Source organism: Syngnathoides biaculeatus, chromosome 3, assembly GCF_019802595.1.
Source record: "Syngnathoides biaculeatus isolate LvHL_M chromosome 3, ASM1980259v1, whole genome shotgun sequence".
NCBI classification, from domain to species: domain Eukaryota; kingdom Metazoa; phylum Chordata; class Actinopteri; order Syngnathiformes; family Syngnathidae; genus Syngnathoides; species Syngnathoides biaculeatus.
The window spans coordinates 33,432,728-33,460,354 of record NC_084642.1 but is presented as its reverse complement, the minus strand read 5'-3'; the positions used below and the strand labels follow the sequence as shown (position 1 = coordinate 33,460,354).

Below are 27,627 nucleotides of genomic sequence, written 5' to 3'. Positions count from 1 at the left end.
CAAGCCTTCCTCATTATCTATTTACCTCATTTATTAGCATAAAACTGGAGTAGCTTTTGTAAAGAAGCAAAGTCATTTTTGATCCGTGAGCAAACATATTCACATATTGACAAAACACCTGCCCATTACACTAACAAGAAGAGAAAATGGGGGGTACGAGTAAGTGTTTTAAATTAAATTGCAAGTACAAACGAACATTGACTAATGAGAATAGAATAAACCAGGGACTATCACTAAAAAAAAAAAGTTAAAACAAAAATACAGATCATAGAGAATATCCACATGGAAGCCAATCAGAATGAATACCTGGAGGCTGATCACAACCAGTGGAATACAATACAGTACACCCAGATAGCCATTGGGGCTAGTCTGGTGGGTGAGCTTACACCCTTCGCACGGCAGTTGCAAAGCCAAGCACATGAGGTTTGTTGAGGCCACTCGGGCCTGCGACAACAATGCCTTACACAATGGAGCTGCAAAAGACTTCCATGAAGTCCTAGTCGACACTATGAGGTGAATGTGAGGGAAAGCAAATTGTGTGGCACTGGAGTGGTGTTCGGTGATTGCTGCACTTTCTGTGTTACCGAAGTAGGATCAGATGGGGCCGACTGCAGCCCGTGCTGTGCTGTAGCAGGATCTGAGTGTGACCATAGGACATGCAGTGCCTGGAAGGGAGCGTGAGGCTGATGCAGGACCTGTACCACCAGAGCAGGTTCAGAAGATTACTGCAGAATATGCGCCACCAGGGAGAGGTTGTTAAGATGCTGCTATTGGAACAGGATCAGAAGGCAGATGCGGGGTGTGCACCACCAGCGCAGTATCACAAAGCGATGGCATGATGTGCTCCATCGGGATACGTTTGGAACGGTGGCCACAGGACTTGCACTGCCGGAGCAGGCTCGGAAGGTACTGCATCTGCTGGTCATGTGTTGCTGGAGAGGGGTTGGAGAGCAGACAGAGAACGTGTACCACTGGGTCCAGGTACGAGTCAGATATTCAGGAAAACTAAAAAACAAAAACAATCCACCCATATAGCTGAGAGGTTTTGGACTGCACTGCCTAGGGGAAACCAACAGAAGCACGGGGACAAGCAACAGATTGGGAAAAAAAGAAATAGAAAAAAAGCAGTACCCAGACAAAACATGACAAAATGTTGTCCATTAATACACTTAACGTAGGACAGCACCGGTAGACATAAAGTAACAGAAACTCTTCCTACAAAGTCTGCAAAGTTGCATTGCCCAAAACGGTAAGCTGTAAAACAATTGACCCCTCCGTACAGGGCACTTAACCACGCCTCATGAAGTGACGTCACCCCACCAGCGCTGACGTCAGACAAACAATTAGGAAAAATATCAGCGCAGCAAGAAAGGAATAGAGCGAAACTGTCCGATTTACCGGCTGATTTCTCACTCGCATTCTTAGCTAACAGTGAAATATCGTTGAAAAGCAGACAGCAGGGCTTCAAGTATCAATGGTATTTACATGCATATCGACGGAGAAACCATTGATATTAGCGTGAGATCTTTCCAGAGTCAAGAGGAAGACCGAGAAGCCACATAAGATAATATATTATAACCCAAAGATGAATTCGTCATTGACAGTTTCCTATTTTCGTGTTACATATCACACTTGTGTGCAGAATCTGTATATGTATCTGTATAGCCGTTTGTGAACTGCCGTATGAAGGAAAAAACAATAATTCACACGTAGCTATATTATGCAAGCGAAGAACTGCTAATTCATTTATATGAGACATGTATTGAAACTCAAATATAGGGCATACCTTCGTGCTAACACAGTCCGGTTTACCCTAGCCGCGTAGCCGCGAACAAAGCGACACGTTTGTGCAGTCAGATCATCGCAAAATATCGCTCAACACAGATCAAGTGTGTCAATCATTCACACGTAGCTATATTATGCAAGCGAAGAACTACTAATTCATTTATATGAGACATGTATTGAAAATGAAATATAGGACTTACCTTCGTGCAAACATATCTGTTCCGGTTGAGGGATTCAGTTGATCATGCGGTCTTCCTCAAAGTTTTATCCATCTAAGACATTTTTCGTACTCGGTCTTCTGTTCCAGTTGATTTTAGATGGATTCAGTTGATGATGCGGTCTTCCACAAAGTTTGATCCATCGAAGGCATTTTTCGTACTGGGTCTTCGGTTTTGGAAAGGGTACGAATTGAACTCCACCAACTACCCTTTCAGGATACCTGTCGTCACTATTATAAAGTCTGTGACTACACTTCTTAACCATATCTATTGTTAAAGAACCCAAATACGCGATAAAACGCCAACAGAAGCTATACTGGACCATCCAGCCAGCGTTGTCTGAGATTTGAGTCCGAGATTATGCAGATCTCTGGCTTCTGATTGGTCAGTGACGCGGATTGCGCAACATACACGGAGGGGTCAATTCAATTGTGTTCTTGAGTACCAAACACTTCACTTTAGGTTTTTTGAAACATATATTCATTCTACATATATGTTGTACTCATTAAGGTTATAAAGCATGACTAAGTTGTCTTTAAGTGAGATTTGCATCCATAACCTTTGGACTGTCGTGTAGACATGCATACGGGTACATGCTGACCAGTCATCAAACAAATTTTGCTGTTTCTTATCAACAATACACAAAAAAGTACTGAATGGCGAGCAGCATGGATGCTGAAATAAGGAAGGCACAAAAGAAACGTTTTATTACATGTCGAATCATAGAATTCATGATGGGCTTGTCAGGAAAAAGTGGTCCGTTTTTTGTCCTGATATGATTTGCTGCTGTCAGTGGTGCTCGTGTCAAATTGTACAGGTTATGTCAAGTTATGTCTGTCTGTGGTTGTGAAAATGTTTTTGCCAGCCAGTCACATAAGGAAGCCAGTGCCTTACCGACACTTTTCCACGACTTCTCCATGGTCTTACAAAATACAAGCATCCCCTCTATTTGCATGGAAAAATTAACAAGGATGTCCCTCTTGTCTAAAGTTGGAAACATTCAAGTCTGAAAAAAAAAAAAAAAAAAAAAAAATCAGCAGCATCATGTAGGCATGTGTTTGACTAATTTTTCTGTAGCTCAGTCTCCTGCCTGCATCAATGGCCTTAACTTATTGATAACAACTTCATAGCAACCCGGATAGGTTGGATGACTCAGTGTTTTCTTCAAAATCATTTCCTCTGACCTTTTCACACTGCCTCTTGCGTTATTACTGTTCAGAGATCAGGATCGCATTAGGCAGTCTTTCTGGCAACATGCCAGAGTTGTTAACAAGTTAATGTTGCATTCTGCCAGCCAACAGATTAAAATGTGAGTTTGGAATTTCAAGAAGCAGTTACAGTCAGTTTGAGAGCAACATGAACTTGAATGCCTGAGTTTATTCATTGTAGGACAACATTATGGTTTCCAAAGAATCCAACATACCGTTTTGGTGTCTTCAGTTTGTCCACCACCACTTTAGTATGACATAGTAGATCACTTACATATAATTTGTGTATACTATATCCTGGTTGAGGTGCATGTTGCTCAAATTTAGGAGGGTTCCACGGGCTGCTGTTGGAAAAGATGGAAGTCAAGATAGTGCGTGTGTGTGTGGGAGAAAGAGACCAAAATGGGAAGGTGTCTGTTGCATTATTTGGAAAAGCAAATCAGAAACGGCATCTGCCAGCTAAGGGTTAAATATTTTTACTACCATCCCCTTGTTTTTTCACAAGTGTCCCATGCCTCTCTGGTTCCATGGCTCTTTTACTTACATTGCTTGTTAAAAGGCAAAAAACAACAAAAAAAAAAACAATAACAGGAGGCCACACAGAGAAAGGGGAGAAAGAAATTATTCTTTGCATTTTAAGTCTTGATGTGATCACCTTGCTCAGCCAATTCCTTCTCTGAACCACACTCTGAAGCATTTCTCGGCTAAAATTTCAAAGATGAAGGCTCTCTGTTTTGACCTTTGTGGCCTCACCCACACCACCTCTGCTACCCTTCACTAGCACCCGCCCCTCCCACCAGATTCCTGGACTTTAGGGCTGAGACTCGTGTTGCTTAGTCCATCAGGATCTGAAACATGATACCAAGCGAGCCTGCTGAGGCCCTCTTTTACAGAGCCAAGTCAGGTTAGGCTGTTTACATCCTCTATTTATTGTTGTCTTTTCCCTACTTTTTCTACCAAGGTCAAAGAGATACCACAATTACAGAACATTGGAACTTGTCATACAGTATAGGAAAGAATCGGCAATGTGCAAACACATCTCACAGATTTGGTTTATTTTAATGGAAAAGAAAATGTAAGATCCCTGAATGAATAGGTCGAACCACCAGTCATCTGTTTTAGCACATGTTGAAGGGAGACTATAGGTTTGAGAATGTGTGTATTGCATGTGTATTCAAGTAATTGGTCTATTCATTCTATAAACTATGCATTCCCTTCTGCCTGCAGGTAATGTTGCACATTCAAAGCATTTCATTCATGAGATTCATGGTGAGCTGTCATAAGCAGAAGCGGGTTGAGTACCCAAATATTGCACTCAAGTCAGAGTACCTGTACTGTTGCTTTTGAATAATATGACGCAAGTTGTTGTTTTCCTTTCGGCTTTTCCCTTTTTAAGTTAAGGGTTAAGTATGAAAGTACTCAATTAAAAAAACTAGTTAAGAGTAACTTGTACCTTCTATTGTCTTTTTAATGAGAGCATGAACCTCAAATCTTCTTCTTCTTTTCCTCTCGGCTTGTCCTGATAAGGGGTCGCCACAGCGTGTCATCTTTTTCCATCTAAGCCTATCTCGTGCATCTTCCTCTCTAACACCCACAGTGTTCATGTCCTCCCTCACATCATCCATCAATCTTTTCTTGTTTCTTGTATTGTTGACCCCAGGTATTTTAAGTCATCCATCCTTGCTTTCTCTTCTCCCTGGAGCTTCACTCTCCCCCCACCGCCCCTGTTATTCATGCATATATACACTGTTTTACTTTGGCTAATCTTCATTCCTCTCCTTTCCAGTGCATGCCTCCATCTTTCTAATTGTTCCTCCACCTGGTCCCTGCTTTCACTGCAGATCACAATATCATCAAGAACATCATGGTCCAAGGGGACTCCAGTCTAACCTCATCTGTCAGCCTGTCCATTACGACTGCAAACAGGAAGGGGCTCAGCGCGGATCCCTGATGCAGTCCCATCTACACCATAAATTCTTTTGAAACAACTACGGCACATCTCACCGGTGTTCTGCTGTCCTCATACATGTCCTGCATTATAGTAACATATTTCTCTGCCACACAAGACTTACGCATGCAGTGCCACAGTTCCTCTCTTGGTACTCTGTCAAAGGCTTTCTCTAAATCTACAAAAACACAATGTAGCTCCTTCTGACCTTCTCTGTACTTTTACACGAGCATCCTCAAGACAAATAATGCATATGTGGTACTCTTTCTAGGCATGAAACCATACTGTTTCTCGCATATACTTACTTCTGACCTGAGTCTAGCCTCCACTACTCTTTCCCACAACTTCATTGTGTGGCTCATCATCTTTATTCCTCTATAGTTTCCACAGTTCTGAGCATCGCCTTTGTTCTTATAAATGGGAAGTAGTACACTTTTCCTCCATTTTTCTGGCATCTTCTCTCCCGCTAGTATTCTATTGAATAAGTTGGTCAAAAACTCCACAGCCACCTCACCAAATTGCTTCCATACCTCCACTGGTATGTCATTGGGACCAACTGTCTTTCCATTTTTCATCCTGTTCAGTGCCTTTCTATCTTCCCCTTACTAATCATTGCCACTTTCTGGTCATTCACGCTTGCCACTTCTACTCTTCCTTCTCTCTCATTTTCTTCATTCATCAACTTCTCAAAGTATTCTTTCCATCTATTTAGCACACTACTGGCACCAGTTAACACATTTCCATCTCTATCCTTAATCACCCTTACCTGCTGCACATCCTTCCCATCTCTATCCCTCTGTCTGGCCAAGCTGTAGAGATCCTTTTCTCCTTCTTTCGTGTCCAACCTGGTGTACATGTCTTCATATGCCTCTTGTTTAGCCTTTGCCACCTCTACCTTTGCCCTACGTCACATCTTGATGTACTCCTTTCGCCTCTCCTCAGTCCTCTCTGTGTCCCACTTATTCTTCGCGAATCTCTTTCTTTGAATGACTTCCTGTATTTTTGGGTTCCACCACCACGTTTCCTTCTCCCCTTTCAATTTTCACCTCTCCACAAAAAAAAAAAAAAAAAACACGCATTGGCGCCTACATTCACATTATTTGCTTGATCAACTTAAATGGCTTCATGAAGAAGCTGTTTGATAACTAGACTGAGTGTTTGCGTGTGCATGTGGGACACCGTAGGACACAGCCAATGTTGCCATATCACCGCCAAAGCAACAATATGGAACATCTACAACTCACCAGAAGGAGTTTTCTCAAGTTCCAAGTGGGTCGAAATAGTTTGGGTAGTAACAGCTTAAGAGCTCCATAACAACGCTTTTTTCAATCTGGAAAAATAAACACACTTGTGTGGCTGGTTTAATGTTCTCTCCAAAGTGAGTCATTTTGATTGGCTTGTGGAAACTACATATACAGTCATTTGACTACCTTGTTGTCATCTGATTGGCGCAACGGGCACCCTATGTGGAATTCGAAGATGGAGTATAAAAATAGATGCACACACTCAGAATGGAGAAATAAAAGTAGTGAACATGTTGTTGATCACCATAGCGGAGTAGAGGTATCGAATCGTCTTCACATAAATACTCAAGTAAAAGTAAAAGTATGTTGCATTTAAAATACTCCGACAAGTACAGTTTATGGAAAATGTTACTTGAGAAAATGTAATAGAGGAAATGTAACGGAGTAAATGTAACACGTCACTACCCACTTCTGGTCAGAAGTGATATGCAACTCAGGCATACTTCCCATTTGTTTGCATCCAAAGGTTGATATGAAAATAATTACAAGGGAAACAACTGTAGCAGGAGTAGTACTTGTTGGGTTCGCCAGGATAACTCACGTTGTGGATATGGTTGATTGGCCTATAAAATAAAGCACATATCCTGAACACAAAATCATCTCATTGCTTTCACAGACATCGTGCACAGCTTTATGATCTAATTTGATCTACGTCACGATCTATGTCTTTGTCACATGTTTCTGTTTGAAGTGGGTTGTGAAGAAAGTCAGGAATTCATAAAATGAATTATATCAGTATCACCTTACCATGACCTACTGCACTGTGATTCCTCTCTCTTTCTTCTCAGCAAACTGATCTTTGGGTGTGTTCTTCCAGGTGTGTCATGTGATGCTGAGCTCTCCTTCACCCTGGAGCCAAGTGACATCATTGCAGTGCAGGAGCAGCCCCTCATGCTCCATTGCCAGGTGGATGGTATCCCCCCGATCACAACACAATGGAGGCACAACAGCATGCTTTTAACTCAGGACCAGTATCACACCACCTTCATCAATGGCTCCCTCCTCATTGGCCACTTCCTTAAGACCAAAGCTGACAACTCATCAGATGAAGGCGACTATGAGTGTGTGGCCCAGAATTCTTTTGGACTGGTGGTCAGCCGTAAGGCACGCATCCAAGCAGCTAGTAAGTTTTTTTGTCTTTTCAGTATGTTTCCTTGTACTGCAGCCATCATATATATAGGACTGTTCTACTGAGCTCTACAGCATTTGATCAATTAAATAAATCAATAAAACAAAATGAAATATGGAAATAGAATAACTCTTTTCAGTTTCGGCCACTGAAATGTTTCGGTCCAAAATAGACCTAACCTCAATATTTGTGCTGAAAGACTTATCACGGAAATAAAACTAATAACATATGCATAACATAACATGGCACATGTAAGTGTGATAACCTCACAGCAAATAATCATTTAATATAAACGCACAAAGCTCAATTGAGCTTTGCGGAAAATTCAGTTTTACTCATTTAAATGTTACTATTATACACGGCCTACAGTCACGATTTGAGAATGGTATAGTGCCATAAATCAACCATGAATGTAAAATAACTCTAAAGTTTGAATAAGAGATGCAGTGAACAAACTATGGGGAATAGAAACACACATTAACAACAAAGTTGAATGACTTGTTTTTACTGTAATAATTCAAATTTGCATGTCACATAGGATAAGGGACCCATGTGGCCTTTTCGTCATCATGCAAGCCCTTACCGCCCCAAACCCGACCATCCCTATTGTCCCCCAACCTTGCCATGCAATGTATAACAAAATATTGTACAAACTATATAAAAGATTAAAGAGTACCAACCATAATAAAAACCTGCAATATAGCAGAACCGTGAAGCAAAATTTGCAATGTAGCAGAGGATTACTGAATCTGTATCTTGTGATGATAAGTTGCGGAACTCAATGTTCCAAGGCTGGGCATCATTGTTACCATGAAATTTGCATCCGAGGTCTCACATAGTCTCAAGTGTAAAATGATCTATGATAAATAATATTAACAATGTGACAATAGAGTCATATTTATGCATGACATGCTAGTATTAAGAATGTCGTAATAAAAAAAAAAGTTTCAACATTCAAATTACATTACAATCATTAGGTTTGGTTTGATTGAGTGCTTTATATCCCTGACGAGTCTATTCAATACCATTGAAATATTGCCTCACTGAATTCCAGGCTTTGGGGTAGACTATAGAGTGATTTTCATATTTTAATATAGGTAGAATGAGCTACAGTATCTGATGCTTCTACTTAAGTTCGTGCAAAATGTCTTCATGATGCTCTGTTAGTGCAATGAGCTTAAACAAATGCTGCAACCCACTCACTGGTATTTGGGGGAATTAAACGTACACACACACGCACGGGTACACCCACACACACCCACACACACACACACACCCACGCACGTGCGCACACGCACCTTTACATCTCTTTATTTAATGTTTGGACAACATACATTTTTTCTTTGACAACCTGGGTTTCCTCCCGCTGGTACAGTATCTGCTTTCATGTTGACGATTTACAGAAGATTTCATGACAATTCTTTCAACATTGCTGAGCTCAGACTCTGTGAACACACTTGTTTTCTGTCTCCTAGACTAGAGAGATGGATAAAGGCTTAGAGAGGCCTACTGAGGTGGAAGCTCTAAACAAACCAGCTTTTTAAGTCAATAAGACTGGGACATTAGATTGGACATATCAGTGGTCAAGGGCCTCCGGCCTAGTGAAAAACGCATGCGAACTCTGAAGACCTCTAAGACTAGCTTGTTCAGATTTTCAGCTTGTCCCATCAGTTGTTGCCACAGTGAGTCACTCTCATGATTTGTCTGGCATATTATTGCTCTGGATGCTCTTTCTCATGTAACCCATTCAGCCTTGGATGGGTAATGGGGCACATGTTGCTGTCTGCATGAAAGCGAGCAGTATGTACTGTAATTACTCGAGCATAATGCACGGTTCCACTCGCCAGCCCAAAACTGTTAATAGCGCACATTTTACATAGGTATAGGGGCAAATGAGGAAAAAAAATAAATAAAAAATGCATACCGCCATCTCGTGGTTATAAAAAAGCTGTGGGCTTTAATTCCAAAATGCCACTGTCACCCAGAGGTTATGAAACAGGTATACATTTTGATGATGTTCAAATAGTATATTAGAATGTTTTGTTTGTAGGTATCTAGTGGTTATGAAAAAGCTGTGAACTTTATATTCCAAAATGTCACCGTCAAATAGAAATTATGAGATAGGCTCCACTTTGATGATGTTCAAGTAGTATATGAGAATGTCTTCTTTGTAAGTAGTGTGTTCAGTGAATAAACACATCTCCATGAGTAACAGCATTACACTTGTATAAAATGCAAAAAAAAAAAAAACTGATGACTTGAAGTCTCACATTTTCACTGTTCTTTCGGTCACAACCCACACTTCTCCAGTGAGAGTTGGAAATCACTGTTTGATGAAACCAACAGAACAACAGCATCTGCAAAAACCTGGGATGCAATACTGAGGCCACCAAACCAGACCCTCTCTATGCCTCGGCTGCCCTAAAGATTCTGTCCAGAAAAGTTATGAACAGAATCGATGACAAAGGGCAGCCTTGGTGGAGTCTAACTCTCACTGGAAACGAGTCCGATTTCCTGCTGGCAATGCTGAGCAAACTCTGACACCGGTTGTACGGGGACCGAACAGCCTGTATCAGGGAGTTTGCTACCCCATACTCCCAAAACAACGCCCACAAGATTCTGTGAGGGACACAGTTGAATGCCTTCTCCAAGTCCACAAAACACATGTAAACTGGTTGGGCGAACTCCCATGGTCCCTCGAGGATCTTGGCGAGAGTGTAAGCTGGTCCACTGTTTCACGGCCAGGATGAAAAACACGTTGCTCCTCCAAAATCTGAGATTCAACTTCCTAACAGACACGCCTCTCCACCATCCCTGAATAGACCTTACCAGGGATACTGAGGAGTGTGGTTCCCATGTAGTTGGAACACACTCAGAAAGGGGGGCGACCACCCCAGTCTGCCAATCCGGAGGCATTAGCCCCAATGTCCATGCGATGCTACAGAGGCTTTTCAACCAGGACAGCCCTGCCACCAAGGATCTTTTCAACTACCTCAGTGACATCAACCCCAGAGATAGAAGAGCCTGCCTCAAAGCACCCAGACTTAGGTTCCTCATGGGAAGGCATGTTGGTGGAATTGAGGAGGTCTTCGAAGTATTCTCCTCACCGACTCACAACATCCCGAGTTGAGGTCAGCAGCGCCCCATCGCCACTATACACAGTTTTGCCGTTGCACTGCTTCCCCCTCCTGAGACACCAGATGGTGGACCAGAATTTTCTCAAAACCGTCCTAAAGTTGTTCTCCATGGCTTCACCGAACTCCTCTCATCCCCGGGTTTTTGCCCCAGTGACCACCGAAGCTGCATTCGCTTGGCCAGCCAGCAACTATCAGCTGCCTCGGGAGTCCTACAGGCCAAAACTGCCCGATAGGACTCAGTCTTCAGCTTGTCAGCATTCCTCACTGTTGGTGTCCACCAGTGGGTTCTGGGATTGCCGAAATGACAGGCAACGACCACCCTTCGGCCACAACTCTGGTCTACCACCTCAGCAATGGCAGCGCGGAACATGGGCCACTAGAACACAATGTCCACCGCATCTTCCAGAGCATGGGCAAAGTTCTTTCGGAGATGGGAGTTGGAATTCTTTCTGACATGGGATTCTGACACACATTCCCAGCAGACCCACACAATACATTTGGTTATGCCACTTCGGACCAGCATTTTCCCCCATCATTGGAGTGACTCCCCAGCAGGTGGTGATCATTTAACTGCTTCAGCGCGCTCTTTACCCGTGTATCCAAGACATGTGGTCACAAGTCTCATGACGCAACCACAAAGTCGATCATGAAACTGTGACCTAGGGTGTCCTGGTGCCAAGTGCATGTGTGGACACAGTTATGATTGAACATGGTTTTCGTTATGGACAATCTATCATGAACACAGAAGTCCAATACCAGAACACATCTGGAGTTCTGATCAGGGTGGCCATTCTTCCTAGTCATACCCTTCCAGGTTTCACTGTCATTACCCACATGATCATTGAAGTCCCCCCAGGAGAACGATGGAGTCCCAACTTGGGAGCGCTCTCCTGCACTCCCTCAAAGGCTCCAAAAAGGTTATGTACTATGAACTGCTGTTTTGTTGCATAGGCAGAAACAACAATCAAAATCAATTCCACGGCCGATAGGTGGAGGGAGGATACTCTCTCGTCCACTCCGATGAAACCCAATGTACAGGCGCTCAAGTATACACACCTCTGCTCTGCAGGCTCACCACACAGTGGACAACTCTAGAGTGGAAGAGAGTTCAACACCTCTCTAGATGACTGCCTAAGTCGTGTGTGGATCGAGGCTAGCCCAACTATATTTAGTCGGAACATCTTGACCTCACACACCAGCTTGGACTACTTCCCTGCCAGAGAGGTGATATTCCACATCCCAAGAGGCAGCTCATGTAGCCGGGGATCAAATCACCAAGGTCCCTGCCGTTGGTCACCTAGATCTATTATTTTTATTTGTCAGAGGGTTTTATGGAGTCATACTTATTCTGGTCCCTAACCACGGAGCTTTTTCTGGTGGGTGACCCTACCAGTGACATGAAGCCCAAGACAATTTAGCTTTTAGGCTCATTAGGATACACAAACCCCTCCACCACGATAAGGTGACAGCTTCCAGGATGGGTGTATGGTAAAATAATTTATTTTATTTTGTGTCTGTCATCAGCTCTTACGTTGGTTTGAAGACGAAAATAAAGACTAAAAACCCTCTGTGCAAGAGTGCAACCCAACGTTAAACTTAGCTTCCTCAATGTTGGTGAGGGTGGGTTTTTTTCCACTCACCCTATTGACAAAAAACAACAAAGAAAGTAACGTGTCAGACTTCAACACATCGTGAAAGCCTCCTTTGCACAATATAATCTTCATCTAAGTGTTGCACTGGGGTGACATATCATTTATTTTAACACAATTAACACTTTTGTTCACTACTTCCATTGAGCAGAAGCACAGCTTTATGCGTATTCTTGATTTTTGCCACTATCTTATTCGGGGTCAGCAGACTAATTCAATCGAAACTGGAAACCTTTTTTTTTTCATGATCCCGGTAAAACCACAATGTTAGTGCCGCTTCTCTCTGCAGCTCTCGATTCTTGATGCCCAACTCGAGTAATGGCTATGTTGTGCAGTTGAATAGTATGTGGAAATGTTTTTATCCTAATATTTACCATGATAACATAATGTAGAGATAAATTTACTATGTGAGTCCTGGAAGTCACATGTCATGGAAACAATAAATCCCAATCCGGGATCAGTGAGTCCCTTAACACCACAGAATACAGATACAGTAATTCTCTGCTATATCATGATTCTTACTTTTGTGACCTGCTGGTTCATCAAAATTGTGGTGGAACTAGCGGCATGTGATTGGTAACTTCAGTTCATCATGACCATAAAGCTTATAATATGTCCCAGTTATTTAAATCTATGAAACCAAATTCGTTCTGCCAGCGACTTGCTGTGTTGTGAGGGCCTCACCAGTCATAAATTCTCATTCAGTATATTTATCAAAGGTGAGGAAAATTCAATCAAACAATCAAATATATCGATAAACTATATTTTTGCTTGGTTATGTGATGGTGGTAGATTAAATATAGTAGCTCTTTTACGATATTAATAGTATATGTGTGGTATACAGTGAAGAAAATAAGTATTAGAACACCCAGCTATATTGCAAGTTCTCCCATTTCGAAATCATGGAGGGGTCTGAAATTTTTATTGTAGGTGCATGTCCAACGTGAGAGAGATAATCTAAAAAGAAAAATCCAGAAATCACAATGTATGATTTTTTTAATGATTTATTTGAGCGATACAGCTGCAAATAAGTATTTGAACACCTGCCTATCATCTAAAATTCTGACCTTCAAAGACCTGTTAGTCCGTCGTTAAAAGTCCACCTCCACTCCATGTATTATCCTGAATCAGATGCACCTCTGTGAGGTTGTTAGCTGCATAAAGACACCTGTCCACCCCTAACAAACAGTAAGTCAAACTTGTATCATGGCCAAGACCAAAGATCTGTCCAAAGACACCAGAGACAAAATTGTACAACTCCACATGACTGGAAATGGCTACGAAGAAATTGTCAACCAGCTTAGTGAAAAAAGATCCACTGTTGGAGCAATCATTAGAAAATGGAAGAAGCTAAACATGAAGGTCAATCTCAGTCGGAGTGGAGGCCCATGCAAGATATCACCTCGTGGGGTCTCAATGATCCTTAGAAAGCTGAGGAATCAACCCATGACTACACGACAGGACTTGGTCAATGGCCTGAAAAGAGCTGGGACCACCCTTTCCAAGGTGACTGTTGGGAAAACACTAAGACGTCATGGTTTGAAATCATGCATGGCTTGGAAGGTTCCCCTGCTTAAATCAGCACATGCCAAGCCCCGTCTTAAGATTGCTAATGACCATTTGGATGATTCAGAGGAGTCATGGGAGAAGGTTTTGTGGTCAGATGAGACTAAAATTGAACTTTTTGGTGATAATGCCACTAACTGTGTTTGGAGGAAGACGAATGATGAGTTCCATCCCAAGAACACCATCTCTACTGTGAAGCATGGGAGTTGTAGGATCATGCTTTGGGGGTGTTTTTCTGCACATGGGACAGGATGACTGCACTGTATTAAGGAAAGGATGACTGGACCCATGTATTATGAGATTTTGGGGAAAAACCTCTTTCCCTCAGTCAGAACATTGAAGATGGGTCGTGGCTGGGTCTTTCAACATGACAATAACCCAAAGCATACAGTCAGAAAAACCAAGGAGTGGCTATGTAAGAAGCATATCAAGGTTCTGGCGAGGCCGAGCCAGTCTCCAGACCTAAAACCAATAGAAAATCTTTGGAGGGAGCTTTCTCAGCAACAGCCCAGAAACCTGTCTGATCTAGAGAATATCTGTGTGGAGAAGTGGGCCAAAATCCCTCTTGCAGTGTGCAAACCTGGTGAACAACTACAGGAAACGTTTGACCTCTGTCATTGGAAACAAAGGCTACTGTACCAAATATGAACATTGGTTTTCTCAGGTGTTCAAATACTTATTTACAGCTGTATAACACATATAAATCGTTCAAAAATTACACATTGTGGTTTCTGGATTTTTCATTTTAGATTATATCTCTCACAGTGGACATGCACCTAAGATGAAAATTTCAGACCCTTCCATCATTTCTAAGTGTAAGAACTTGCAAGACAGCAGGGTATTCAAGTACTTATTTTCTTCACTGTATATTATAATGGCATCGAAATTTCAAGTATAATATCATGTTTCACCTTCCTGGGTCAATTAACTTTCTACAGCCTATAAAAATGAAGAGTGCTTAAATTGATGAAAAAATACTCAGAATGCCACATTTGACAGGGAACAACCACATTTTAGGCTCTTTCTCCTGGCATAAAACTGATATTTTAGTCAGTATGGCCCAATGTGAATGGTGCATTATGAAATGACCGACAAACACCACATACTTAGAGATTTCAAAAAAAAAAAGTCTCATCCCCCACATTATAAGCCTCATAAAATGAAGGGTTAACTTTGGTCGAGAAGCAGGCAAAGCTAAAAATGTAACACATTTCTTATTTCTGGAGCTATTTTAAGGAGCAATGGAGGAAGTTCTATGCCTTGCCCGATGGCACCTCTGTCCTCCTTGCTTTTTTTTAAGGTCTTTAATATTGGCTCAATCTTTGAGACCCTAGACTTTGAACAAGTGATTCCCTAACAAAGATCACTAACTAGTGTTTGTTTCTTTTTCTCCTCCAAGTGTTTGTTAAGCCTGATGTTCCCTTTGTGGTTCTGAGGTAATTTGCTGTGTTACATTCCCTCATACAACAGAGCAACTTGTACCACTGCGATGCAATGGTGGTGTGAAGCTTCTTTATAGCCCTCCCGGTGGATGAAATGTCCATCTTACTCTCGACACTACCTCCCTCCATAAATTGCACTTTTTATTAGCTTGACAGCCATTTGTGTGAGCTCACAGTCAGGGGCTAGTGTAGGACGGACTCCCCGTTGCTCCTCTAAATCCCCATATTGCTCCGGAAACATTTTTTTTTTTCTTAAATGTTATCTCTTTGATGGTCAGCTTTGACTGCCAGCCTCTCTAACTTTAACTTCAAATTCCCAGTCCTTTAACATTAGCTTCCACTGGAAGCTTTTCATCATTTCAGTGAATGACAGGCCTGGTACAGAGGACTTAGCCAGGGCCTCTGCCCCCTCCCCCACAGCACACCAGTGTCACCAGGCAACACACCACAAAAGGCCCCCTGTTATGAAATAGCCTTTAGGATCAATTGAAATGACTTTCTTTTGTATGTTTTCCTGAAATTAATTGGAAAGAGTCAAAACTTTTACAGGGCAGTCATTTTTTTTCTCTCACAGGTTTTCTTTGGAGGAAACAGCTGTGCTCAGTTAAAAACTAAATACATTCAACGGAACTGCAAAATGTCATGAACAATGGGTAAATCTTGACCAAAAAAACTTTCATATCTTTAGATTACACACGCTATTCCTTAAAAGCACACAGTCAGTAGTGTTACAACTTCATTTGTGATGGTAACTGCTATCCTTAAATTCCAAAATGTGTGCTTTACAACAGCCATAACGGCAGCCTTCTGAGTGAGACCTAGATGAAAAGGAGAAGGCAATAAAGGACGAAATGGGAGAAGTGAGTGGCTGGTCCTAATGTCTCTATTTGTACTCCTGCCCCTGCTTGTTGAAAATGAAACTTCTCACTTGGTCTGAATAAATGTTTGGCAGACTTGATAGGCACAATGTGAGGAGCTTTACTGGAAGATGAAATGTTTCACCACGCTACACGATGGAAGTAGCCGCTTGCACCACACTGCAGGTAGTGGTGGTGATTTATGGAGTGCTCATGCACACATGTGCATGTGTACATGTTTCTAAAGTGTCAGTTGGTTGCTGGCCATTACCCTTCGACCTTCCTGTTCCACCCCTTTCATGGCTTCCTGCTGGGATGAATGGCAAAGCACCATCTCTACCACTGCCTACAGCTCCCTTTGTTCTTTGAGCCAAGCGCTGCCCTCACCGCACCCCCTTTCTACCAGCGCTTCTTTCTGCTAACTCGCCATGAAGCAACTCGCAGCTCCCAATGCCACATAAGCTTCTTTTGACATTCAAACAAGAAGTGTCTTCACTGTGTTTTGCTAATCCTTACAAATCATCCCAAATGATGGGTTTGAAATTCTACCTGCATCCGCTGGTCATTGTATACTGTATATAACATGTTGTTGTTTCTTTCGGCTTGTCCCTTTCTGGGTCGCCACAGCGTATCATCTCAGATGAACGTACATATATGTTTGGCACAATTTTTACGCCGGATGCCCTTCCTGACGCAACCCTTCTCAGGGAGTGGAGGCCCCAGTGGGATACGAACCCACAACCCCTGGTTTACCAAACCAGTGCTCTAACCACTGAGCTATGGGGCCTCCATACTGTATACAACATGGGTGAGAAGATTTCATACTGTGTATAACATGGGTGAGAAGATTTCATGGTCATTGAATTTGAACATTTACTGTATATGACTATTGATATGTGATTCTGTCAGCTTTTTTTTGTTTTTTGCAATTCTTATATTCACATGGGGGGGGAGAGGGGAGCTGACGTGAGCTGAGGTTAAAGCAGGATTCCCACCTACTTCGAGGGCAGCACCTCCCCCATTGTGTGTCATTGGGTCAGATGGAGTTACAAAACATGGGAGTTCTGTCCCCAAGAGTGTTGACCTTGTGTGTTTAATTACACACGTTTCCAGGTAATTAATGAATGGCTGGGAAGGAGATGTGATTTTGAAGAACATGGTAGATGAGTGTATTAACATGATATTTATATGGTGACAGCATTTATGAAAGCAGCTGAAAACTACCAGGTTTCATTTTTTATATTAAAAAACAATCATGGCATGTTGTCTCAAATCCCAATTGCTTTCCAAAAGTAATATTATAAATCGAACATTTGGCAAGAAGTACTGTTTTACATGTTTAACCACAAATGCCATTTTATTCCATTGTGGAGACACCAGTCGATGTTCATATTGAGCCAATGAATTGTTTTTATCGGGTTAAAATATTTTTTGTTAAAAGAGCAGTAAATAGGTACATTTTTTTGTTATAATGTAAGCAAACTCATTCATATGATTGTGGAAAAGAGCTCTTCATACAATATGATTTATGATGCGAACATGCCATATGATATAAAATGATTGCTATCTAGTATACATGCCAACATCAATAAATGGGAACGAGGATGCAGTTATTTGAAATGATGATATGCAACATTTGTGTCAAGCAGAGGTCAAAGGTCTCAATTATTTCTGCCCTCGATGCGTCAGAGAAGCTGTCATACCCTCATAACTGTCAAACTGGGGATTGACACAATGGGAGCTGTAACCTGTAAAGGGATAGTCATACATTTCCCATCCGCACACTGTTCCATTCATAGAAAATTTCAGGGGTCATGACACTACCACACATTCACATTGGACGACACATCTGCGCGAGGATGTCAATATCCATCCATCCATTTTCTGAGCCGCTTATCCTCACGAGGGTCGCAGCAGCGCTGGAGCCAATCCCAGCAGTCATTGGGCAGGAGGCAGGGTACACCCTGAACTGGTTGCCAGCCATTTGCAGGTAATGTGGAGACAGACAACAGGATGTAGTAAAAAAGTCATGTTATAACATCTGGGTGATTTTTGTCTCCAAGTCAGTAAAAACACTGCACTTACACATTTATTCCACATTGTTATATTATGGTAGTTTGTTATAGTTACAGTTGAGAGCAGACACATTTCTTAAGAGATAATAGCACAATACTCACGTTAGTGCAGTGTTATTGCCACTTTAAAGTGAGGTGACTGCACTAATGGTCTGCAATTTATCGTAAAAATTAGAGGAAAGTAAATGTTTCTCTAAGAGAGTGAAAGTGCGTTTATTTGCTTCTTCTAAGCCTGTTGAGTACTTTATACCAACAGCTCTAATAATAGTGCAACTGCAAGATAAACTGTCATCTGAAATGACTATGGATTTGTTTTGAAAGTGATTAAAAAAATATTGCACAGATTTCACCTCTTGTACTGAGTAGGCCTAATTTTATACAAACAAGAGTGAGAGCAAATATATCTCTAGTTTATCCCCTCTTGCTAGCCTCTTTTTCCACAAAAGACAGGCAAAAGTGAACCCACATTATGTTCCGTCACTTGTTTACACAGAACTTACTTATGTTAGCAAAATACGGCGCGTTGAGAGCGCGATCGTTCTGGAGCTGAGGTATGTTCAACATTGTCAGCAATATAAATGACCCGCTTCGCCAAACTGCATGTCCCATTTACATAGACAAACAACAGCACTTATGGCTTACTACCATTAAATGTGACAACATTCTTTTGTTTATTCTCTGTGTTCAGTTAACCCAGAGTAGTAAGGTGCAACAATGGATAACATTCCAAGGCTGAATGTCTTCCTCCGATGCCTATTCAGATAGTGCCAATGTTTTTTCTTCTAACCTGCAACATACAATGAAACTCAATGGCCGACAGCTCTTATGAACAATTGTATTAATCTCCTAGAAATTGTGTAGCACTCACCAATGTATTCTTAATAAGACTCTTAAACTCTTTTGACCCCAACATCATTCAATACCTGATTGGATTACTGTAGTATAATTTAAGACTTTATAGAGAAAAGCAAAATGAAATTGTAAAGTACCTCTCACCACTGAAGTTAAATCGATCCAGGTAAGACAGTTTTAGCAACTTAGAATATGATTAATAAATATTTTTTTCAAATATAATTCTATTGGGGATGTTGTGAAGACACTGTGATATAAAAAAATGCTAGTATGTGCTTTACAGAGGAATGGGAATTGTTCCCAATGTCAATAACTGCAAATGCAGCAATATTTGGCACAAAGTTGTTGGGGTGCATTCATCTTGGGAACTGGTCACAGGTCTTAAGCCATGTATGGGACACATGAGCACACGGAAAGCTACAACAATTTTTACTTAGCACGTTGCTAACGTCAAGGCTGGAATAAAATGGGAACCCTGGGACTCTAAAAATATCCGTTGGTGCCGACACAAATCACTTGGCAACGAAAGACCCCAGTGTTGTCTTTGGGAGCCTTTTTAGATTTCATTTTAGTATGAAATCTTTAAATGAAAATGTGTATTAGTTTTAATCACATTTAAGTCCTTTGTAATGTTGTATGTACTAGTTATAGTGTACTTGAGTTGACAAAAATAAAGAATGTTTTTTTTTAAATTGTCTTTACAAATTAATTGGGTCAAAACACTTGGAAATTGGGATTGAGGCTGTCTTATTGTATGAAGTGTTGCAGTTCAGAAAAAGTTATCATAAGCCTTTTGCATAATAAAGAGATTCCTTGCCAGTTTGATAACTCCAGCCTAGACTTTGATGGTGATGCAATACTGCCACGCTGCACTTCATTGCTTCTGGGCAGAAATCTCGTGTCTACACTGTTGAAGTTATGCTTTTTTCATGAATGGACACCCTATTTTGTCATACAAGTGGACCACACAAATATTGTGAAGGTAGGCCATCTACTCTCTACTCTGTTTCGCAGGCCATGACTGAGGTCACCTGTTACACTCAAGGCTATCTCTGCAAAAGCTTGAGATGCTGGCACAGCCATAAGATCTAAGGCAGTGGGTTTTAGGCTTTAGTAAAGAGAATCTCCCTGGTCAGCGCAAAATTCAAGTGCAGCCTCACGGTTTGTAGGCTGTGAGAGCTCCCGCTTCAATCTCTTTCTTTCCTACCTGACACGGCTTTATGAGGTGGGACTTGGATATTTGGCTCGCATTTGACAGTAATTTGAATCTCGGTCAGTGTCTCTGTGGTTCCTCATTGGATTCTTCTCCTCTCCCGCATCACCTCATCTTCAGCCTCCATCTCCTGTACTGCTTGTAGCATAGATTGAACATTGTAATCAACTGCTTTTACACCTTCATTTGCTCTTCATCGTTTTCAAGGAGTGCTTGAGGAAGCTTGCAGCTGCAGTGAGGGGCGAAAACTTGGAGTCACTGTAATCAAGTAAGCAGCTCAACCGTTTGAAGAACTTTGCCTCCATTTTCTATGCCAGGGAACGTACGTCCTTGACGCCAGAACACTGGGCATGGGGAAACTCATAAAGGCAATGTGCTGGACCATCTAATGGAGGAGTCTTTTACCAGAGTTAATTGACACAGCTCCAACAGTTGCTCAGTCACTATTGATGACTTGCAGGAGAGCTTCACAAGCATCTGAACTTTGCTCAGCAGTCTCATGAGACTTGCATCTGTCTGGATCATGTTCACCACGAGTTGCTCGCAACCAGCCCATTTGCTGCAGCAGTAACAAAAACTTGAAGTTTTTTTGACATTCTTCACGAGTCACATAACATCCAACCATTCATTTTCTTAGCCGCTTATCCTCACAAGGGTCGCGGAAGTGCTGGAGCCTTTCCCAGCTGTCAACAGGCAGGAGACGGGGTACACCCTGAACTGGTTGCCAGCCAATCAGAGGCCACATAGACACAAACAACAGTCACATTCATAATCACACCTAGGGGCAATTTAGAGTGTCCAATTAATGTTGCATGTTTTGAGGATGTGGGAGGAAACCGGAGTGCCCGGAGAAAACCCACACATTCACGGGGAGAACATGCAAACTCCACACAGGATCGAACCATGGACCTCAGAACTGTGAGACCAACACTTTACAGCTTAGCCACCATGCAGTCACGTAACATTATATATAATTAAGAGGACTTCAAATAAATAGAGGTGTGGTGAGCCTTAAGATACCGCTTCAAATTTGCAGCATTCTTTCAAACCAAGTCTGTGCCCACATTTACCCCCATCTCCCTCCACAATTAATTCTGTTTTTTTGTTTCTGATGGATTATATTCAAAGCATATCCATGTGTCGATTTGTTGTCTCCGACCACTGAGCCCTTTATTGGACACTGCCGCCATGGTCAAGAATATGCAGTGCTTCCAGGAGGCGGATGTGACCAAACAAGGAAAGGAGGTAGGAGCATGGTTGCAGCATTAGTTTTTTTGCTTTTGACAGATAATACACGCATGACATTCAGCTGAAATGCCATGTATTTTGAAAGACTGACAGACCACCCACTTAAAATTTTCATCCAGTTATGTCTTGTAAACTAAAACTCCTATACATAGCATAATGTTTTTGTCATCAACACGCCATATTTAGCCCTTCACCCTTCACCTACAAGTTGATGTCAAAAATGGGTGTCAATGAATCATTTCATCATGGTCTACGTGACAGTTGGGAGGTGGAATAAACGTTTGTCTTTCTAGATATATTTCTTTGTACAGCTCACACAGCCATGTAGATATACACAAATACATGATTTAAACTAAATGTGAATGGAAAAGGCAGCACGGTGGGACAACTAGTTACAGCATTGGCCTCATAGTTCTGAGGTCCAGGGTTCAATCCTGTACCCGCTTGTGTGAAGTTTGCATGTTCTCAACGAGTCTGCGTGGGTTTTCTCCGGGCACTCTGGTTTCCTCCCACATTCCCAAAACATGCAACATTGATTGGACTCTCTAAATTGCTCATAGGTGCGATTGTGAGTGTGACTGTTGTCTGTCTCCATGTGCCCTGCGACTGGCTGGCAACCATTTCAGAGTGTACCCCGCCTCCTGCCAGAAAGATAGCTACAATAGGCCCTTTTGAGGATACGCGGCTCAGAAAAACGGATGGATAAATCGATGGAGAAATCAATCTTAAAATTAAAGAAATACAAATATATATTAAGTACAAAAAGTACTCGATAAACAATAAGTAACAGAACCCATTACAATTTCGTACAAGGAGACACTTCCAGTTAAATATAAAATGCCACAGTTAAATACAAAATGCCAAAATAAACTTGTAATCACCCTTGATTGTAATAGTATTTATTTTGTAGTATTATTTATCAGCTACAACTCAAATCACAAGATGCATACTATCACAACAAAAGATGGAGTTTGTTTTTCTTTATCAAACCAAAGAACACTGATAGATAACTAAATCCCAAATCATCAAATATGCTGAAGCTCTGCAATAATGGTGTGCCTCTAAGAAAAACTTCAACTTTCAACTTCATTAGACTGTTGTATCAAGTTGGGATATATTTGAGGAAAACTTGCATCAAGTCAATGAAATCAAATAAGTCATTGACACAATGTCCTGATTCAGAACCTTCTGTTTTGAAATTCAAGTTCGATGTTGGGATTTGACCAATGTCTGAAAGAGGGACTTTGCAATTAATATGTGGTTTGGTCTGCTGCCGCTCTGGACCACCCTCGCTATTCTTAAACAAACAAATCAAAAGAAGGCCTAAAATTCCTTTGGTCTGCTTTTAAGGCTCACAGGAGGAGCATGTCGTTATGAGAGTCCAAAAGTGAAAGAAGGAAGAGCAGAGGCCAAGTCATTGGGTGCACAGGGCTGACCAAATGCTGGAGTCTCAGTTTACATCTGCAAAAGCACTCTGTGGTAAACTGCTTGGTTTAAGTCTGTGTGTCCGTTTCCTATATTTTTTCTACACCAGCGAAATAGGTGATTTGTCTATGTCAGTATGTGACACCATTGCAAATATCCTTTTTTTTTTTTTTTTACACGGTATGGTCTAAATGTTTTTGTAGTTTCAGAATGAAAAAGAAACAGGAGGGTTGTAGTCAGTCAAGTGAGGAGAATGTCTGTGGTTATTCTCATTCATCCAGGTTATTACCTTCGCAGGCCATTGACTCAATCGCAACTTTCTGTTTGTCTTAGAAAACATTTTGCCTCTCTTCTGACCAGAATCCATCAGTTTCTGCAACAACATTTAGATAGGACGTACTAGCTAATTTTTGTGTGGAAACTCTATTCTAACTAAGCGCTGTTTCATGAACTGATGAAGCCTGCTTGGATGGGAAGAGAGCAGACCAGCTGCAGTTGAGTCGATGTGCTGACAAAATCATGAGAATGTGCGTCTCTTTTGCTTTAGTCCAGTGCACTAAACATAACATTTTTGAACGATTAATGCAGTTGAAAACCTTTACACAGCTAGCACCATACAGCAATTTAAAAAAAAAAAAACCCTCACCTTTTTCTTTGGTAGGAATTTGGATTTCATTGTTAAAATTTATAAAAGCATAAACCAGTTGGGAAGTGTGGTCTGATGTCATATTAAATCAACAAGTATAAAGCCCCACATCTAAATTCCTCCTCAGGAACAATGATAATCTCAATCATAAACACGTGTACTCAGAGCAACAAATGCACCGTCAATACATCATCAGTTGTACTATATTTTATTGTTTATAGATTGAGACATATACTGTAATTACCACTTGCCTTTTTCCAGTTTTGCTGCAACTTTTTGGGTTAATGCAAAAGAGAAGAGTCAGAAAAAATAGCTCATGTGGCAGACAACCTACAACTATAATCCCTTTTTTTTTTGAATGGCAAGAAATATTTAGCATGTTCCACAGTGGAAAATGATTAAGAATTTCTAATGGGTGTGAGGATGCTTGGATTCTAAATAAACAGGTACTCTGGAGGCAAATCATAGAAAACTCATGAATAGAGAAATATGCCATTGCAAACTATCTATGACCTGGCATTGAAAAAGAGGAAAACATCGAAAGACATTAGATTTGTGCCGCTGCTTATTAATGTTGCCACTGAGGTAGGGATTACAGTGTGGTCTCAAATTCAAACTTGCTGTTTTGTGGAAATGTGTGGGCTTGTGAGTCCGGTTGTGCGTTTTGTTAAAGGAGCGATGATTGAAGCAGCTGTGCCTCAGCTGCCAGTCTCTCCAGTGTGTGTTTGTGTGTGTTGTACCGCTGGGAGCAGAGAAGCACCTATTGTTGTTTGCGAACTACGGGGCAGCTGAGTGGCTGGGAACAGGCAGAGGCTGTGGAGATGTGTAGTCTGTGGTGGCTCCGCTTTGTGAACATGGCCCAAGTGTTTGTTCTCTAGACAACATCAGCTCTCTGAGACTGAGGCCCCCTTTTGTTGTCGTTGACTCTTTGTGGGTGTGTCCCCTTGCACCCTTGCTCCCTCGCCCCCTCTCCTTGGCCCTGTTTCTGCATTGTCTTAGAAATGGAAGGGTCAAAGGTATTTTTGGGGAGGGAATGGTTGATGGAGAGGGGTTGTGTAGCTGGGAAATGGTGACCTTTGTGTGTGCATTACCCCTTTTTTTACCCATTAGTTCACCCCTCCTCCATCACTCAGCCTCCTCTTCATTCACCAATGGAAGCCCACTCTGTCCCCTGATGGCCCTTGGCCAGTGACAATGACCTTGGCATTGCTAATGAATAAAGGTGGGCCAAGCTGTCACAATAATACTACTTCAATCCTTATTCAAATTGGCTGAGAAGAAGCAAATAGGATTACATCCACTCTCCGAAGAGAAACATTTACTTTCCACTGTAACATCCAGTATTTGCTGTTTCTTTCTCAGTCCAGCCAGTGAGTTGTTGTAATTTCTTTTTTTGTTGTTGTTGTATGGTGTATGTATGGTGTTTGGAGGAAGTTTGTGTCCATTTCCTATAACAGTATGAAGGTAATGATAATTAGATAATTGCTTCATAGTTGATATGTACTAGATATATAGGTATGTGTATTAGGCTTTACACCATCAGGATTTTTAGGGCCAATCACCAATAAGGGAGTTTTAAGAATTGATCCACCAATCAACAATACAATCACAAGATGGAGCAATGAGTTGATTTAAATGACCTGGTCATTTACTGTATGTAGTTGAGTTAATTGTTCAAAAATATAGATTTACATTAAATAATTTTGTCTTTTTTCATCTATTGATGCCAAGGAAGCATAGTAACAAATTAATGGTGCCATTTGACTTGTACTTAGTTGGCACTAAGAACATACAGCATATTAGCCTTGGCTCCAAAAAGGTTGCAATTCGCTGCTCCTGTCAGGTCGGCATGTTGACACACAACCACGAGTGGTAGCAATAGCTTGCTAGGCTACATAGCGTTTTGTTGCGTGCTTGTGAGCCGTATCGTATTAAACGTACGTGAGCATACCTGAAGCAAGCCTTACACAAATGTCCTCTCCTGTCCTGAGCACCGGTGACCACTACCTGGTGTGAACCACTTGTGTATTCATCGCCACGGTAACTAGTGTATACAGTCGTATTTGAGGTGACCAGACAAAGACTACTGATCGTAAAAACGAAATGTGGTGGTCTCGGAATACAACATTTTATTGCAGTTGTCCGACAGTGCAACCGTGAAAGAGTACATTTATCTTGTAGTCTGATCTGCACATTACATGTTGCCGTTCAGCAGTCTTCTCTCTCCCTTGGAGGCGAATTAATTGTGAATGATTTATTTCTTTAAATAACTTTATTTGTCATCAGATATTTACAGTACTTCATCAAAAAACACAAAAAAACATGTACTGCCAGATAAAAATGTACTAGTTTTGGATACAGTTAAACTGTGCCCGACGGCAACAGGGAGTAAATGTCTTTCTCTGAGCCTATCAGTGATGTCGTTGATCAGTTATAACATTAAAACTAATCAGCCGATCAACAAAAAATCAATCAAATCGATTAAAAGTCTAGTGTGGGCTTTTGTTGTAACCCATATGACATTGAACCTATGATGTATGACAATGGCTGAAGGAAGAGGGCATGGAAAACAAGCACAAACAGATGAGACAACAAGGCACCGCTAAATACGACATGAGCGGCTAGAGAGAGCTGATTGGTTGACAAATGAGGTACAGCACAGATGACAACTTGTAAAGAAAAAGACAGCAGCAGATTTGGATAACAGAAACACAACCAAAACTAAATCACTACCAATTAAATTAAAATTACCTGAACCAATGGTTTAAACAACAAGGTAAAAAAACAGATGATAAAACCAAGTTTACTTTGTAATCACTACAGTTGCCAGTTTCTCTTCTGAGTGAAGATGAATGCACACACCGTTACGATTTATATCCGTGCTGATCTTTGAGGCTTCAGGAGGAAAATGTGACCTTCCTTCACACAGTCTTCCCATCAAAATGAAAATAACTCTTTTGAAAAACTTGATCTGTACAGAAAACAATGATTTGACATGTTGTTGGATCGCTAATCACTTTGGTTACCAGATGCTGTGTGCCAAGACCTTGTTTTGACAGGACGGCTAATTGTAGTTTGTACACTAATCAAGATGTGGTGGTGCATCAGCACCAGCCATTTGATGATGAGACTCACAAGCGAGCGGGCCAGTGCCAAATGAGCCGCCAACAATAAAGCTGCCGGCGCAAAATGAAAGTGAAGCATGGTGGGGAGCAAAATAGATGGGGCATGTGTGAATGGTCTCGAATGAACTCTGGGCCCCTCTGGCTCTGGAGGTTGGACCTTGAACCAGGATGGAACATTCCATTCCGAAGCTTTGCGGTGACCTCCTGACCTCCGCAGCTTTGTTACAAGGGCAGCTTTCGACAGGCTGGCGGATGTAAAGCAACCGTGGTGGGCTTGCTTGAGGAAGGGTGCTTCGGCTATTAGCACATGTTGAAAAACTGCTCCCCTGACCAAATGCTTGGAAATTGTGTTCATAACACTACCGATGCTTCTCTTCCTTTAAAAACATTGATGTGTAGTGTACATGGTGTTCATATGTAATAGTGACAATGGATTATGGTCAGTGGGAGTTCATAAACTGATGAAATTTGGAGTCTATCGGTGAATACTCAGCTTAAACATTGAAATCCATGTGCAAGTGATGTAGTCGCAGATTTGTGGGTGAAGGGCAACTTGAAAAATATGATTTTTATAATCAAATATAGGATTTGTGTCATTCATCAACCAGGAGACTTTAGTCATTTTTATGAAGAGGTCCTCTTGTCATGTGTTAATAAGCCATACATTGTCAAACCATTTCTTTAGCTCGCCTTGAAATGAAGAAAAAAATATGCTCATGCAGTAGCAGTCGGTTTGACAAAAGAAGATGGTTTAGATGGCAGATAAAAAGAGGGGATAATATGTGTGAAGGTACAACAGT

At 41.5% G+C, this 27,627-nt stretch overlaps 1 protein-coding gene and 1 non-coding gene across 4 annotated transcripts in view; one reads left to right on the top strand and one right to left on the bottom strand.

The window, feature by feature from the left end:
* igdcc3 (immunoglobulin superfamily, DCC subclass, member 3) overlaps window positions 1-27,627 on the top strand; it is a 102,501-nt gene that overhangs the window by 2,246 nt on the left and 72,628 nt on the right. Inside the window, exons 1-2 of one of the 3 annotated variants that reach the window (XM_061815499.1) lie at window positions 20,023-20,152; window positions 20,591-20,651. Coding sequence is in view for 2 of the 3 variants with exons in the window: in XM_061815497.1 (XP_061671481.1) it covers window positions 7,281-7,586 (306 nt within the window). In the remaining variant the exon portion in view is untranslated. Of the gene's footprint in view, window positions 1-7,280; window positions 7,587-20,022; window positions 20,153-20,590; window positions 20,652-27,627 lie in introns of those variants that run through there. The other 2 variants (XM_061815497.1, XM_061815498.1) reach the window with 2 other exon arrangements.
* Window positions 16,958-17,030, bottom strand: trnat-ggu (transfer RNA threonine (anticodon GGU)). Its single transcript has one exon. It is a non-coding gene; the product is annotated as a tRNA-Thr (tRNA).